The sequence below is a fragment of the Podarcis tiliguerta genome (assembly GCF_965153285.1).
Source record: "Podarcis tiliguerta genome assembly, chromosome: 2".
NCBI classification, from domain to species: domain Eukaryota; kingdom Metazoa; phylum Chordata; class Lepidosauria; order Squamata; family Lacertidae; genus Podarcis; species Podarcis tiliguerta.
The window spans coordinates 1,071,735-1,088,067 of NC_139535.1; the positions used below are offsets into that span (position 1 = coordinate 1,071,735).

Genomic DNA, 16,333 nt, shown 5'->3' on the forward strand with positions numbered 1-16,333 from the left:
GTGTGTGTGAAGTCTGTACAAACTGAATGATGGGGGGGGGGGTTTCCTGCTACAACCTGAGTCTGAATCTGTAGTCACTGGGTCCATGACCCTCAAGACTGGAGATCAACAATGGTAAAAAGAAAACCATAAAAACTTTATTGAGCAACTTGCGGGAAAAGTGTCAGACATTGACAGGAGGGAAGGAGGTGAAAAAAACCTTCCTTGTTACAGGAATTGAGTATTCACTATTTCAAAGGGTGACAGACTACCAGGAAAGGCAATCAGATAAGGCATTATCAGATAACCTGCCAGACAGGAGATAAACAAGGCACACAGATTTCTGTTGTAGACCTAGGGAACCTAGGATGCTATACAGGCTTTTGGATACCCCATAAGGGAAAAAGGGCAGGTTTTGTTTACAACAGGTTATACAGCTTTTTCTGCTGAAGAGCCCCTCTTTTCCATAGGCCTGAGTGTGGACAGCTTCTGCTTGTGTTTACTCTAATGGTGACAAAGCAAGCTGGTCCGGGTGTAAACCGCCCTCCCCCATGTAAAGGTAAAGGGACCCCTGACCGTTAGGTCCAGTCGTGGCCAACTCTGGGGTTGCGGCACTCATCTCGCTTTATTGGCCGTGGGAGCCGGCGTACAGCTTCCGGGTCATGTGGCCAGCATGACTAAGCCGCTTCTGGCGAACCAGAGCAGCGCACGGAAACACCGTTTACCTTCCCGCCGGAGCGGTACCTATTTATCTACTTTCGCAGTGCTTTCGAACTGCTAGGTTGGCAGGAGCAGGGACCGAACAACGGGAGCTCACCCCGTCGCGGGGATTCGAACTGCCGACCTTCTGATCGGCAAGCCCTAGGCTCTGTGGTTTAACCCACAACACCTCCCCCATGAGGGAATCATTAATCATTGAGGAGATCATGGTCATAGCCAGGATTTTTGTTATGAGGTGCAGGGAGGGTTTGAATCCTGATCACCAGGGAGACCACTCTAACCACTAAGCCATCCCAGCTCTTCGGTCCTGTTAACTCTTCCCTCCCCTCAACAAGCAGCCATTCAGAAGCAGCCTTCCTGCTAGGACCTGATCCTGGATGATATGCCTCTCCTCCTGGCAGAAGTCCGATACCTTGAGGCTGCAAGTTCCGCAGGTCAGCCCATGCTGCCCCTCCCCTCTCACCTGTTGTAGCCAGTGGTGTAATGCTGGCCGGCCTGCAGGGGGCGCCCGTGTGCGCTCAGCTGCCGGTCCAGGTCATAGCTGAACCTTCCCTTTTTTTGCGGGAAATTCCCTTATTCCAGCGCCTTTTCCTGCTGTTATCCCGGATTGTTAGATATCCCGTAGACTGTCCCTGGGACAGGTGAGGCTGCTGATCCCTTATTTTCAAATCTGAAAGTTGACAGCTATGGTCCGGGTAGCTACGCCAAGCGGTTGGCATTCAGCCACCGAAGACATGCGCAGAGATGGAGATTTGGGCTCCTTGGGCAGAGGGGGGAGGAGGGGGAGCCCATAAGTGCAGGCGCAGAAACAGGAAAACTGTAGGCAGGGAGAGGGAGGGGTGGTGTCTGTGCCCTCGGCTTGCCAAGGGTTAAAAGGAGCAGAGCTGGATTCCTAGAGAGGACAGGAAGTGAAGCGGAGGTCAAGTTCCTCCATGCCAAAATCCTTCCCTCCCACCTCCCTTCCTGCAAGCAGAGAGGAGGTTGCTTTGTTTTCTCCTCCTTTGCAAAAGCTTCCTCGGTGAGTCCCCTCTCTCTTTCCCCTCAGGGGTCCCAGGGGTGCAGGGAGGGGGTATGGGGGTCCCTGTTCAGATCATGCACGGTGGGGGGAGACCCCAAGTCAGAGAGCAGAGGGTCCTCCCTTGTCCTCTCTGCCAAGCCAGGGAGGGGGCAAGTTCGCAGGAGGACTGCAGCTCTGCTCTTCCTTGGGATCCAGATGCTGCCTTCCTTTTTGGGGAGGGGGCTTTGAGCACAGGGAGAAGAAAAGCCCTTCTGCATCTGCAGCAGCAAAACCGGACCACTTCCTCTGTCCCAGATGCAACAACACACGTCTCTCTCTCCTGTCCTCTCTCCACCCACAGCTGGCGCTGTTCCCTTCCAACAGCTGGATCTCACTCCCAAAGGCACTCTCTTCCATGGTCTCCCAAGACAGATGGAGGCCAGCCAACCATTCCCACCCCCTCACAATGCACAATGGGGCTTTCCCTGACCCCTCCCCCTCCTGATGCCCCTTGAAGTTGGCTTGAGGACATGGGGGGGGGGGGAGTCCACCCCACCAGATGCTGAGAGAGGAGGTCTTTCCATCTGGAAAATGGGAACACTTTGAAGAATTATGTGAAGATGAGTGCCGTATAATCATAGTAATAAAATTATTACAATGTGGAATTCCCCCATTTACACAAAGATTAATACCCATCATTAAAATTGTTCCATTACGATGCTGAAATAAGCATGCAGGAAAAGAATAGAATTGAAATAGCGCAGCTATTAAGAGGCAGAAAAGAACATTGCAATGTGTAGAAGATGGTTTTCATTCTCCCTTTCTCTCTTAGGGTCCAGTGTGTTTTGAAGACGTAGCTTTTCGTTTCACATACAAGGACTTGGCGTTGCTGGATCCTGACCAGAGAGCTCTGCAGAAGGAAGTCAAGGGGGATCCTGGACTCTCTGGTAAGGCTCACTGCTGGATCATCAGATCAGTTTTGAAATTCCATACAGATCTCTGTAGGACAAACCTTGTACAGTGGTGCCCCGCAAGACGAATGCCTCACAAGACGGAAAACCCGCTAGACGAAAGGGTTTTCCGTTTTGGAGGTGCTTCGCAGGACGAATTTGCTATGGGCTTGCTTCGCAAGACGAAAATGTCTTGCGATTCCTGGGGTGTTTTTTTCGCTCCCCACCCCCTTTTTCTAAGGCACTAAGCTGCTAATAGCCTTTTAGCAGCTAATCCGCTAATCCCTTAAACCTTTAATAGCCGCTAATAGCCGCTAATAGCGCTAATCCGCTAATGGGCTTGCTTCACAAGACGAAAAAACTGCTAGAGAAGAGACTCACAGAACGGATTCTTTTCGTCTTGCGAGGCACTACTGTACTTGAGGAATCTGGGAAATGACCTTATTGACAGAACTGAAAAGAATTTATTACACTCCTTCTGTGCCCTGCCACAAGACGCCCAGAATGAAATACTCTTCAGATTTGACCTCTTAAGTTCCTGACTGATAAGTTTGGATAAGGAGCAGAAGGCCTCATGCAAGCAAAGCTTGACCCTTTGTGCTCCAGAACCAGCCCACTAGATATAACACCGTGAGTTAGATTTATGGGCTGAAAAGCCACCCCCCCCCCAACAGCAGGTTACTGAACCTTCTTTCCTACCAATTGGAGATGAAAAACTTCCCCAAAGATTTGGTTCCCATGCAACCCCTGGCAGAGGCAGGATATAAATAATAAGTTGTTGTTGTTGTTGTTGTTGTTAAATGTGGCCACAACATCTGCCTGGCTTGCAATGAGAGGCTTCTAAAGCGTGTCAACGGTGCTCTCCACACAAAGCACCTAGCATGGGGGCACCTACATGTAATGGGTATTCTGCTCTTTTCTGCCCATGCTCTGGGGCTGCAGTTTTCAGGCTTGGGGACAAGACGGTGACTGGTTTTTGTACCAAGTTCTGTCAGTTATCCCCACTGAGTTCAATGGGATCTACTCTCAGGTCACTACTGTGCAGACCATGCCAGCCTTATGAAGTGGGGTGAGGAGTATACAGAGGAAATTGGAATCACTGGAGATGTTTAGAAATGGGGCTTCTCTTGGGAAGGGGCTGCCCCATTTGTGCTTCTCTAGGGCAGGAGAATTCCTGCAGGGCCTCTGAGGCTCCCTTTGCTTCTTCCTCTCTCCCAGGACCCTGCAGCTTCTTTTGGCTCCTTGACTCCTCAGGAAGGATGAAAGAGACGGATCCTGCAAAACTAACGAAGATGGAAGGGGGAAGTTGGACAGTTGACCTGGTCAGGTTGTCTCCTGCATCCCTCCCCACAACCTCTGAGCGTTCCCTCCCAGGGACCTCCGAGAGATCTGGTGAGTTCTTTTTTTTATATAAGATTTTTTATTAGGAATTACAACATAACATTTTATCAATAAAACATATCATCCTCATTCCCCCCTCCATTTTCCCCTCCCCCCTCCCCAAAATAGAACCTCCCCTCCCACCACTCCCAGACTTCCCTCAGCTCCTCTCTCTGGTTTTTCCATACTTATAATTCTCTGCATTTTATAAAATTGTAAAAATCCTTAACCTATCTGACTATATGTTCTTAATAATAAAAATGTGAATGTTGATTCAAAACCTGCCAAGGAGTCCAGTTCATTTTGTTGGCTCTTTAAATACTTTGTAAAGGGTTCCAATTCTTCTTTATAGTCACAGTTGTCCTTATCACGTAGTTTGTATGTGAATTTCGCCAATTCTGCTTAGTCCATCAGTTTCTCTTGCCATAGTTCTTTAGTTGGGGTTTCTTCATTCTTCCATCCTTGTGCTATTAAGACTCTTGCTGCCATTGTTGCATACATAAAGATATTCTTAAATTTCCTTGGCAGGTCTTTCCCTAAAATCCCTAACAAAAATATTTCAGGTTTTTTAACAAATGTTAATTGGAAAATTTTCTTCAACTCATTATATATTGTTTCCCAAAATTTTCTAATCTTACTGCAATCCCACCACATATGGAAAAAAGTCCCTTCTTTTTCCTTACATTTCCAACACATATTTGAACTGGATTTATGCATTCTTCCTATCTGTACTGGTGTTATATACCATCTGTACATCATTTTCATATAATTTTCTTTCAACAGAGAGCAATCTGTAAATTTTAAATCAGTTTTCCACAATCTTTCCCAGTCTTCAAACATTATATTGTGACCTATATCCTGTGTCCATTTAATCATTACTGTTTTCAGCTCTTCATCTTTTGTTTCCCATTCTAACAGAATACTATATGCAGCTTTCAGCAGCTTCACCTTCCCTTCTACAACTTCCTTTTGGAATCTGGATGTCGTATAGCTAAATCCTTTCTTATTATCTTGTTTGTATATTTCATGTAGTTGTCAATAATGTAACCAACTCTGAAAATGGTCTTTTATTTCCTCATAGTCTCTTAATTTCCATTTTCCTTCTTGGTCTTTTAACAGATCAGCATACGTAAGCCACTTTCCTTTCTTTCCGAGTGGTTTGAGCAGTAAAGCTTCGTGTGGTGAAAGCCACCAAGGAGTCTTTTGTTCTAACAGATCTTTATCTCTCTCCCATACTCTCATTAATGATTTCCTAATTATGTGATTGTAGAAACTTTTATGTACCTTCCCTTTCCCATACCATAAGTATGCGTGCCAGCCAAATCTGTTGTCATGCCCTTCCAATTCTAATGCTTCTTGCTTTTCCAACTTCATCCAGTCCCTAATCCAAACCAGGCAGGCAGTTTCATAGCATAATTTAAGGTCTGGGAGAGCATAACCGCCTCTATCTTTTATGTCTGTAAGTATCTTATATTTTATCCTTGGCCTTTTGCCCCCCCCAGATAAACTTAGAAATTTCTTTCTGCCAGTTTTTAAAACATTTGTCTTTCACAATTATTGGGACTGATTGGAAGAGGAATAGCATTTTTGGCAGCACATTCATTTTGGCTGCTGCTATTTTCCCTAACAGTGAAAGATTCATTCTGCTCTATATTTATAAATGTCTTTTTACCTCAAGCCATTTTTCCCCATAATTATCTTTGTATAAATTTATATTTCTTGATGTTAGCCATGTCCCTAAATACTTAACCTTTTTATGGACTTCTATCTCAGTGTTTTGCTCCAATTCCTTTTTTTTCATCCTTCAAATTTTTAAGTAGTAATTTTGTTTTATTCCTGTTTAATTTAAATCCTGCCACTTCCCCAAAATTCTGGATCTTTTCTATGACTTTAGGGAGTGAAGTTTTTGGGTCTTCCACAGTTATCACTAAATCATCAGAATATGCTTTTAATTTAAATTCGCTTTTCCCAGTTTTTACATCTATAATCTCTTTATCTCCTCTAATATTTCTGGCAAGTACTTCCAGTACCAGAATGAACAACAGTGGTGATAACGGACATCCTTGTCTGGTTCCTTTTTGTATCTTACATTCATCCACTATCAACTGATTTATAATTAATTTTGCTTTTTGCTCTGAGTAAATTTCTGATATTCCTTTTAAAAATTTAGGGCTGCATTTAATTTCTTTTCGTTTTTAACCTCCAGGTATTCTATTATATTCAGAATATTCCTTATATTCTCCTTCATTTGTCTACGTCCTTCGGAGGACAACCAAATTTAAGCACAAATTCGACCCACAGCTGTGAGGCATTCACGAGCTTTTTTGTGGAAAAAGTCCTGTTGCTCCGCTGTGACCTCCCTGCCAATTTAGATACAGTGACTGAACTGGAGGCCCCTCGACTGACTTAAGGTCCAGTGTTGGACCACTTCGATCGGATACTCCCTGCTGATGTGGATAGATTCCTCCAAGTTAGTAGGCCCACCACCTGCCTCCTTGATCCGTGCCCATCATGGCTGATAAGGGTGTGTCCAGATGTTGCGCGGACCCCCCTGGTTGAAATTGTCAATTTGTCCCTTGGCACGGGGACATTCCCAGGGGAACTTAGGAAGCAGTGGTGTGTCCGCTCTTAAAGAAAACTTCACTAGATCCCTTGTTGTTGTTTAGTCGTTTAGTCGTGTCCGACTCTTCGTGACCCCATGGACCAGAGAACGCCAGGCACCTCTGTCCTCCACTGCCTCTTGCAGTTTGGTCAAACTCATGCTGGTAACCTCGAAAACACTATCCAACCATCTTGTCCTCTGTTGCCCCCTTCTCCTTGTGCCCTCCATCTTTCTCCAACTTTTCTGCCATACCACAACACCAGATTACTTCAAGGTCAGATCACAGCTGAATAAGTCCAACAATAAAGCACAATTCAACAGGAAAAAAACAACAGTGGAAAATTCCTCTGGGTCAGTTCAGTATTAACAGTTGCTAGCCTCCACTAGGGGGACACAGTATCAGTTCTTTTGTTGCCTCAGTTAATGTCTTACTCCTTCCTCTGTGCCCCCCTTTTCTTCGATAAAATTAACAGTATCAATATTCCCTTTAGTCCCAGGCAGTATCTGTCCAAATCAGAAACACAGTATCCCTTCTTACGATGTTAGCTGTCAAATAAACTGTCAAAGCACTCTCCACTCACGGCAAAAAAAAGAGGTCTCCAGCAGTCCGTTCCCAGGCTTTAGATCGGTGGTTTTAAGTCCATTTAGCCTCCTTCACTGCAGGAAAATCAGTCCTTTGATTCTTCCCCCTCCTCTCCTGCAATCGGGGGGGGGGGGGAGGGAGAGCCAGGGCTTTTTTAGCAGTGGCTCCGATCTGGTGGAATGCTCTGTCACAAGAGACTAGGGCCCTGCGGGACTTGACATCTTTCCTCAGGGCCTGCAAGACAGAGCTGTTCCACCAGGCCTTTGGCCAGGGCACAGTCTGACCCCCTCTCTCCTTCTGTAATCTTCATAGAACTCTAACCTGGTGGTTGCTATTAATATGATTCTGAATTAATTCTAAAATGTATTTTAATTAATTGACTGTATGATTTTATGAATTTTTTACCTGTAGTTAGCCGCTCTGACCGTGGCTTTGGTCGGGAAGGGCGGGATACAAATAAAAATTTATCATCATCATCATCATCATCATCATCATCTGGGATTCCAACATCCTCACCGTGAATCCTGAATGGAGGGATATCAACTGTTTTCTCTGTGAATATTCTTCATTTCGTCAAGCTTTTTTAAGCAACGACCAGGCTTTTTTGAACTACCCAGGCCTTTTTAAATGTCATCCTCAGATTTTTTAGGGTAGTTGAAGTTAGTTCTATCAGGTTTGTTGTTTTTGTTTTTGCTTTTGTCTGCATTTTATTGACCAAACAGATGACTGACCTTGGAGATGAAGATAATTCCATGACTGAGCCAAACATTATCTATCCCAGATAAAAGCCAAGTAATATATCAGTAAATATCAGCCAACAAAGGTAGTAAAAATTATAGTAAGGCCTCATAACTAATTATTTTCAGTTCTTCCTCTATCACAAGCATTCATTAACATTCTTAATTACTGGCCTCAACAACATCAAAAATACCATCTCAGGCCTATTTAATTGCTCATCTTCTAACATCATGTATGTCATCAAATGCCAACAGTGCCCTTCAGCTCTCTATATTGGACAAACAGGCCAAACCCTACGCCAAAGGATAAATGGACATAAATCTGATATCAGGAATCACAAGACAGAGAAACCAGTAGGAGAACACTTCAGTCTCCCGGGACATTCTATACAAGATCTCAAAGTAGCTGTCTTATTACAAAAGAATTTCAGAAATAGACTGGAAAAAGAAGTTGCTGAATTACAACTTATTACCAAACTTAAAGCCATGGAGAGACCTGGTCTGAATACAGACATTGGATTGTTATCTCATTATACATGGTATATGTAGCTATTTTTACCCATCTCACCCCTTGCTTTTTCCTGTAAGCTTCCTGCTTTTTCCTGTAACCCCACCCTCTCACTATATATAAGGGTCTGGTGACTTCGGTGTCAGTGTATCTGAAGAAGTGTGCATGCACACGAAAGCACATACCAATAACAAACTTAGTTGATCTCTAAGGTGCTACTGGAAGGGATTTTTTAATTCATTAACATTGTTCAATAATCTGGGGAATAATCTTCCTGAGGCTCTAATTAGCTTCTCTCTTCATTGCAGATGGTGATGAATTGGAAGGGAAGAACAAAGGGGACCACAACAGAATCCACATAGCGGAGGAGTCAAATAAATATTCAGGGTGTGGAGAGAACATCCGTCAGAGCTCCCAGTCCACCTCCCATCAAGGAAACAGCTTTATTCAGAGGGATAGCCTTACTTCACACGAAAGAACTCACAGTGCAGAGAAATTGTATCAGTGCTTAGAATGTGGAAAGCGCTTCAGTCGGAAGGATTCTCTCATTTCCCATCAAAGAATTCATACAGGAGAGAAACCCTATCAGTGTTTGCAGTGTGGAAAGTGCTTCAGTCAGAGGAGCAATCTGACAACCCATCAAAGGTTTCATACAGGGGAGACACCCTATAAGTGCTTGGAATGTGGAAAGAGATTCAGACGGAGCTCAGAGCTCATTTCCCATCACAGAATTCATACAGGGGAGAAAGCCTATCAGTGCCTGGAATGTGGAAAGAGCTTCAGACAGAGGAACGGTCTCACTTACCATCAAAGAATTCATACAGGGGAGAAACCTTATCAGTGCTTGGAATGTGGAAAGAGCTTCAGTAACCGCCAAATTCTCACTTCCCATCAAAGAATTCATACAGGGGAGAAAGCCTATCGGTGCCTGGAATGTGGAAAGAGCTTCAGACAGAGGAACGGTCTCACTTACCATCAAAGAATTCATACAGGGGAGAAACCCTATCAGTGCTTGGAATGTGGAAAGAGCTTCAGTAACCGCCAAATTCTCACTTCCCATCAAAGAATTCATACAGGGGAGAAACCCTATCAGTGCTTGGAATGCGGAAAGAGCTTCAATTGTAGGACTAGTCTTACTTCCCATCAAAGAATTCATACAGGGGAGAAACCTTTTCAGTGCCATGAATGTGGAAAGAGCTTCATTCAGAAGAATAATCTCACTTCCCATCAAAGAATTCATACAGGTCAGAAACCATATAAATGCTTCCAATGTGGAAAGAGCTTCAGTCACAGCCACGAACTCACCATCCATCAAAGGATGCATACAGGTGAGAAACCCTATCAGTGCCAGGAATGTGGAAAGAGCTTTCGTGAGGGGGGAAAACTCGCTGCTCATCGAAGAATTCATACAGGGGAGAAACCCTATCAATGCTTGGAATGTGGAAAGAGCTTCACCCAAAGGGCCCATCTCCTGAGCCATCAAAAAACTCATACAGGTCAGAAACCCTATCAATGCTTGGAATGTGGAAAGAGCTATCGTGATAGGGGTAAACTCACTTCCCATCAAAGAATTCATACTGGGGAGAAACCCTATCAATGCTTGGAATGTGGAAAGAGCTTCAATCGGAGGGATAGTCTTACTTCCCATCAAAGAATTCATAAAGAGGAGAAACCATATCAGTGCTTGGAATGTGGAAAGAGCTTCAGATGGAAGATTAGTTTCACCTCCCATCAAAAAATGCATATAGGGGAGAATCCCTATCAATGCTTGGAATGTGGAAAGAGCTTCAGTCGGAAGGATTATATCACTTCCCATCAAAGAATTCATGAAGAGGAGAAACCCTAATAGTACTTAGAATGTTTAAAGAACTAATAATAATAATAACAACAGACACAGATAGGTAGCCGTGTTGGTCTGCCATAATCAAAACAAAATTTAAAAAATTCTTAACGCTGGGCAGCTCCCAACAGACTATTGAAAACATGATAAAAAATCAAGTATTGTTGTTGTTTAGTCGTTTAGTCGTGTCTGACTCTTCGTGACCCCAAACTCATGTTGGTAACTTCAAGAACACTGTCCAACCATCTCGTCCTCTGTTGTCCCCTTCTCCTTGTGCCCTCCATCTTTCCCAACATCAGGGTCTTTTCCAGGGAGTCTTCTCTTCTCATGAGGTGGCCAAAGTCTTGGAGCCTCAGCTTCAGGATGTGTCCTTCCAGTGAGCACTCAGGGCTGATTTCCTTCAGAATGGTGAGGTTTGATCTTCTTGCAGTCCATGGGACTCTCAAGAGTCTCCTCCGGCACCAGAATTCAAAAGCATCCATTCTTTGGCCATTAGCCTTCTTTATGGTCCAGCTCTCACTTCCATACTTCACTACTGGGAAAAGCACAGCTTTAACTATACGGACCTTTGTTGGCAAGGTGATGTCTCTGCTTTTTAAGATGCTGTCTAGGTTTGTCATTGCTTTTCTCCCAAGAAGCAGGTGTCTTTTCAATTCGTGGCTGCTGTCACCATCTGCAGTGATCATGGAACCCAAGGAAGTAAAATCTCTCACTGCCTCCATTTCTTCCCCTTGCCAGGAGGTGATGGGACCAGTGGCCATGATATTCGTTTTTTTGATGTTGAGCTTCAGAGCATATTTTGCGCTCTCCTCTTTCACCCTCAATAAAAGGTTTTTTAATTCCTCCTCACTTTCTGCCATCCAGGTTGTGTCATCTGCATATCTGAGGTTGTTGATATTTCTTCCGGCAATCTTAATTCCGGCTAGGGATTCATCCAGCCCAGCCTTTCGCATGATGAATTCTGCATATAAGTTAAATAAGCAGGGAGACAATATACAGCCTTGTCGTATTCCTTTCCCAAATTTGAACCAATCAGTTGTTTCATATCCAGTTCTAACTGTAGCTTCTTGTCCCACATAGAGATTTCTCAGGAGACAGATGAGGTGATCAGGCACTCCCATTTCTTTAAAAACTTGCTATAGTTTGCTGTGGTCGACACAGTCAAAGGCTTTTGCATAGTCAATGAAGCAGAAGTCGATGTCTTTCTGGAACTCTTTGGTTTTTCCATAATCTAGCACATTTTTGCAATTTGGTCTCTGCTTCCTCTGCCTCTTCTAAATCCAGCTTGCACTTCTGGGAGTTCTTGGTCCACATACTGCTTGAGCCTTCCTTGTAGAATTTGAAGCATAACCTTGCTACCGTGTGAAATGAGCGCAATTGTGCGGTAGTTGGAGCATTCTTTGGCACTGCCCTTCTTTGGGATTGGGATGTAGACTGATCTCCAATCCTCTGGCCACTGCTGAGTTTTCCAAACTTGCTGGCATATTGAGTGTAGCACCTTAACAGCATCATCTTTTAAAATTTTTAATAGTTCAGCTGGAATACCATCATTTCCACTAGCCTTGTTATTTGCAATGCTTTCTAAGGCCCATTTGACTTCACTCTCCAGGATGTCTGGCTCAAGGTCAGCAACCACACTACCTGGGGTATACGAGACATCCATATCTTCCTGGTATAATTCCTCTGTGTATTCTTTTCACCTCTTCTTGATGTCTTCTGCTTCTGTTAGGTACTTACCTCTTTTGTCCTTTATCTCCCCCATTTCCCTAACTCAGGGGATGGGACTTCTTCCTCCCAGTTCCCTCCACGTAAACTTAGGGAATGGGATCAGTCTCTGTCCCAGAGATTAAACGGAGCCAAGAACACTCAAAAGCAGTCATAAATCAAAGCTTCTCTGTTCAAGCTACTTGGCAGCTGCAAAAACATTCCAGGCAGCCTACTTTCACTTTCGGCAGCCGCTGTACACACAGTCTATCTGCTTTTTCTCTTCCGTCTCTGAAGAGGCTTGCTTCACGGTGCCAGTTCCAGGAAACTCCAACCGGGAGAAAAACAGCCCCCAGTCTTTTCCAGCTGGGATTCTTTTATGGGATTCTTGCCCACATTAGTAGATACGATGGTCATCCGAACTGAATTTTCCCGTTCCCGTCCATTTTAGTTCAGTGATGCCCAGGATGTCAATATTTATTATTCCTATCTCATTTTTGACCACATCCAGTTTACCAAGGTTGATGGTTCTTACATTCCAGTTTCCTAGCTCATAGTTTCTCTGAGTTATTTAAGCCCCTTCGCCACGACAAGGCACTGATCCGTGAAGAAGCATCAAGCACTACTAAGAAGGCCCTCTGCCTGGTTCCATGTGACCGCACATCTCGCAGTGAGGGAAATGTACTAGGAGCCAATGTAGGTCTTTCAGGACCGGTGTTATATGGCAGCAACTCCCAGTCACCAGTCCACCTGCCACATTCTGGATTAGTTGTATTTTCCAGGTTACACGCAGAGCGCATTGCAGTAGTCCAAGACGGAGATAACCAGAGCATGCACCAATCGGGCGAGACAGTCTGCGGGCAGGGAGGGTCTCAGCCTGCATACCAGGTGGAGCTGGTAAACAGCTGCTCTGGGCACAGAATTGACCTGCGTCCCCATGGACAGCTGTGAGTCCAAAATGAATCCCAGGCTGTACACCTGGTCCTTGAGGGGCAATTACCCCATTTAGGACCAGGGAGTCCCCCACACCTGCCTGCTCCCTGTCCCCCCAAAACAGTACTTCTGTCTTGTCAGGATTTAGCCTCAATCTGTTAAGTGCCATCCATCCTCCAACCGCCTCCAGACACTGCCGCTGCTTGTTCACCAGGTTTCTCTTACGCACAGCAACCCAGGCCTTGTGGGTGGGGAGGGGGGGTTGCAGTGATTTTTAGGAAGTCACTAGTTTGCACCAGGCATCCTATTGGGAAGACCCACTTCTCTGAGTGCATGTTCTGGAAGTTGGGCAATAGGGGCAGTATAGGATTCCTTTTGGTGTATTGACCTCCACGCTGCACCAAGGATTCTCTGCCTGAGCTACTTCAGGTCATGGCGAATGTTCTCCTGGAGACACCTAGTTTGGTTGTCCTAGGGGATTTTAACATGCGTGCCAACACGACCTTACAAGGGGCTGCTCAGGACTTCGTGGAAAGCATGGCCTCCTTGGGGCTGTCCCTGAATACATCTGGCCCAACCCATAGCCGCGGACATGCGTTGGACCTGGTGTTTACCTCTATGGATGTTGGTGATCTGACACTAAGTAAAAGCGAAATGAAAGAAGTACCATGGTCAGATCACTTCCTGGTGCAACTGGACTTCTCCACGACCCTTCCCCTCTGCAGGGAAGGGTCGGGGAGTACTTTTGTCTGGTCAGGATTCAACCTCAATCTGTTAGCCGCCATCCATCCTCCACCTGCCTCCAGACACTCACACAGACCATTCACTGCCTTCATTGGTTCTGATGTAAAAGAGAGGTAGAGCTGGGTATTATCTGCATACTGATGAACACCCTGCCCTAATCCCCTGATGACCTCTCCCAGTGACTTCATATAGATGTTGAAAAGCATGGGGGAGAGGATGGAACCCTGAGGCACCCCACAAGTCAGAGCCAAGGATCCCAACAACACTTTCTGGACACGGCCCAGGAGGACGGAGCGGAACTACTGTATAACATTGCTCCCAGCTCCTCTAGGTGGATGAGAAGCATGTGATGGTCGATGGTATCAAAGGCCGCTGATAGATCCAGCAGAACTAGGAAACAGCTTTCACCTTTGTCCCTAGTATGTCGGACATCATTGACCAACACGACCAAGGTAGTTTCAGTTCCATGATGAGGCCTGAATCCCTGGTTGGAAGGGATCCAAATGGTTCACATCCTCTATGCGTGCCTGGAGTTGTCCAGCAAACACCTGCTCTATCACTTTGCCCAAGAATAGAAGATCTGAGACTGGGCGATAGTTGGCCACACTGGCCAGGTCTAAAGATGTTTTTTTAAGAAGCGATTTAATAACTGCCCCTTTCAGTGGATCTGGGAAGGCTCCCTCGCAGAGGGAAGCATTCACCACCCCACAGAGCTCATCGCCCAGCCCTTCCTGGCTAGCTTTCATGAGCTAGGATGGTCAAGGATGAAGGAGACATGTGGTTGCTTTCACTCGTCCAAGCAGCCTGTCTGCATCCTCAGAGGTAACAGGTTGGAATCGATCCCATGCAACTTGAATAGACAGGACTCTAGCACTCTCTCACCCTGTCCCTGGTCCCACGGTGGAGTCTACCTCCTTCTGAATCTGAGTGACTTTACCTGCAAAAAAACTGCAAAATAATAGCAGGAGATCCTGGGGGCCTTTTCAGGTCCCAATGGCGCAGGTGGTTCTGTTAAATTACGAACCACCTGAAAGAGTCTCCTGCTGCTGTTTTCTGCAGATGCAATAGAGGTGGTCCCTTTTACCATCGCTATTGCCACTTGGTAGGCTTGGCATTGAGCTGTAAACTGTGTCTATTCTGATTCAGAATGAGTTTTCCGCCACTTGTGCTCTAGAGGTCTCAGCCATTCTTTCATTGCCCTCAGCTCTGAGGAAAACTACAGGGCTGTCCGGGCTCCATGGAGTCAGATAGGGTGCTTCAGAGCCAGACAGTCGATAGCCCTGGTTAACTCCACATTCAAGCAGGCCACCAGGGAATCAGCTGAAAGGGTTGCTGTGCATAAGAGAAACCCGATGAACAAGCAGCGGCAAGAACAGGTCCATCTGCTTCAACCAACCAAGTCTCTGTCACGGATGCCAAGTCCTCCATCCACGATCAAGTCCTGGATGACCGCTGTCTTGTGAATCGTTGACCTGGCATTGCACAGCAGCACCTTCAGGTCATGAGGATCTCCCTTGTTGATTCCAGTATCCTTCCAGTCAAGACCAGACCCGGAGGCAGGGATAGTCTTCAAACAACGACTAAACCTGCCTCCTTGGTAAGGACATGGTCTGGTCTTAGTGTAATTCCTCCTCCTACGCATGATCACAGAGATCGGGTGTCCCAGTGCATCCTGCCCCTGCTCCCCCCCCCCCCGTGGAACCTGCCCCAGCCATTCTGTTGGCTAGACTCCACTCCCAGGCTGCCCCGATCTTCTCCCCTTCAGTGCAGAAAACAAACTATACAGTAAACCAATAAGACAGTAGGAAAAAAAAATTTTTTTTAATCAACTTTATAATCAAATTAAACTAATCCCCAGCCACAATTAAACTTTCATCCCACCCCCAACAGAGCAAAAACAGAACAAAAAAGCACCAAAATTTAAAATACCACAGATTGAAAACTATTTTAAAACATTTAAAAACATTTTAGACATTTGCCCCAACCCCAGAGTTTGTTCCAGTGAGTTTGAGCTCTTCAGGACTCACAGCAGGGCAGTTTCCCTCCGGCCTCCCAGGAGTCTCTTATGCGGAACATCAAATGGTCCATCAAATAATTCATGCCAGGGGAGGAAGCATATCAGTGTTTGGAAAGTGGAAGAAGCTTCAGCTAGAGAAACAGTCTCACTGCCCTATCATAGAATTGTAGAGTTGCAAGTAAAAGGTAAAGGACCCCTGGTCGTTTAAGTCAAAGGCGACTGTTGCGGCGCTCAGCTCGCTTTCAGGCCGAGGGAGCTGTCATTTGTCCACAGACAGCTTTCCGAGTCATGTGGCTAGCATGACTAAACCACTACTGGCACACGGAGGACCGTGACGAGTGCCAGAGCACACAGAAAGCACTGTTTACATTCCCACTGCTGTGGTACCTATTTACAGTGGTGCCCCGCAAGACGAATGCCTCGCAAGACGAAAAACTCGCTAGACGAAAGAGTTTCCCGTTTTTTGAGTCGTTCCGCAAGACGAATTTTCCTATGGGCTTGCTTCGCAAGACGAAATGTCTTGCAAGTTCTTTCCTTTTTCTTAAAGCCGCTAAACCGCTAAGCCGTTAATAGCTGCTTAGCCGCTAAGCCGCTAATAGCAGTGCTTCGCAAGATGAAAAAACCACAAGACGAAGAGAC

General features: G+C 45.6%; 1 protein-coding gene across 8 annotated transcripts in view; it reads left to right on the forward strand.

Moving 5' to 3' along the window:
- The first annotated feature begins 1,512 nt into the window (after nucleotides 1-1,512).
- The window catches only part of LOC310670204 (uncharacterized protein), a 56,623-nt gene continuing 41,802 nt past the window's right edge, over nucleotides 1,513-16,333 (forward strand). For 2 of the 8 annotated variants that reach the window (XM_083425080.1, XM_083425083.1), the window contains exons 1-2: nucleotides 1,513-1,717; nucleotides 3,865-4,038. In XM_083425080.1, the coding sequence (XP_083281206.1) occupies nucleotides 3,906-4,038 (133 nt within the window). In that variant the 5' untranslated portion in view covers nucleotides 1,513-1,717; nucleotides 3,865-3,905. Of the gene's footprint in view, nucleotides 1,718-3,521; nucleotides 3,544-3,864; nucleotides 4,039-16,333 lie in introns of those variants that run through there. The other 6 variants (XM_083425081.1, XM_083425082.1, XM_083425084.1 and 3 more) reach the window with 6 other exon arrangements.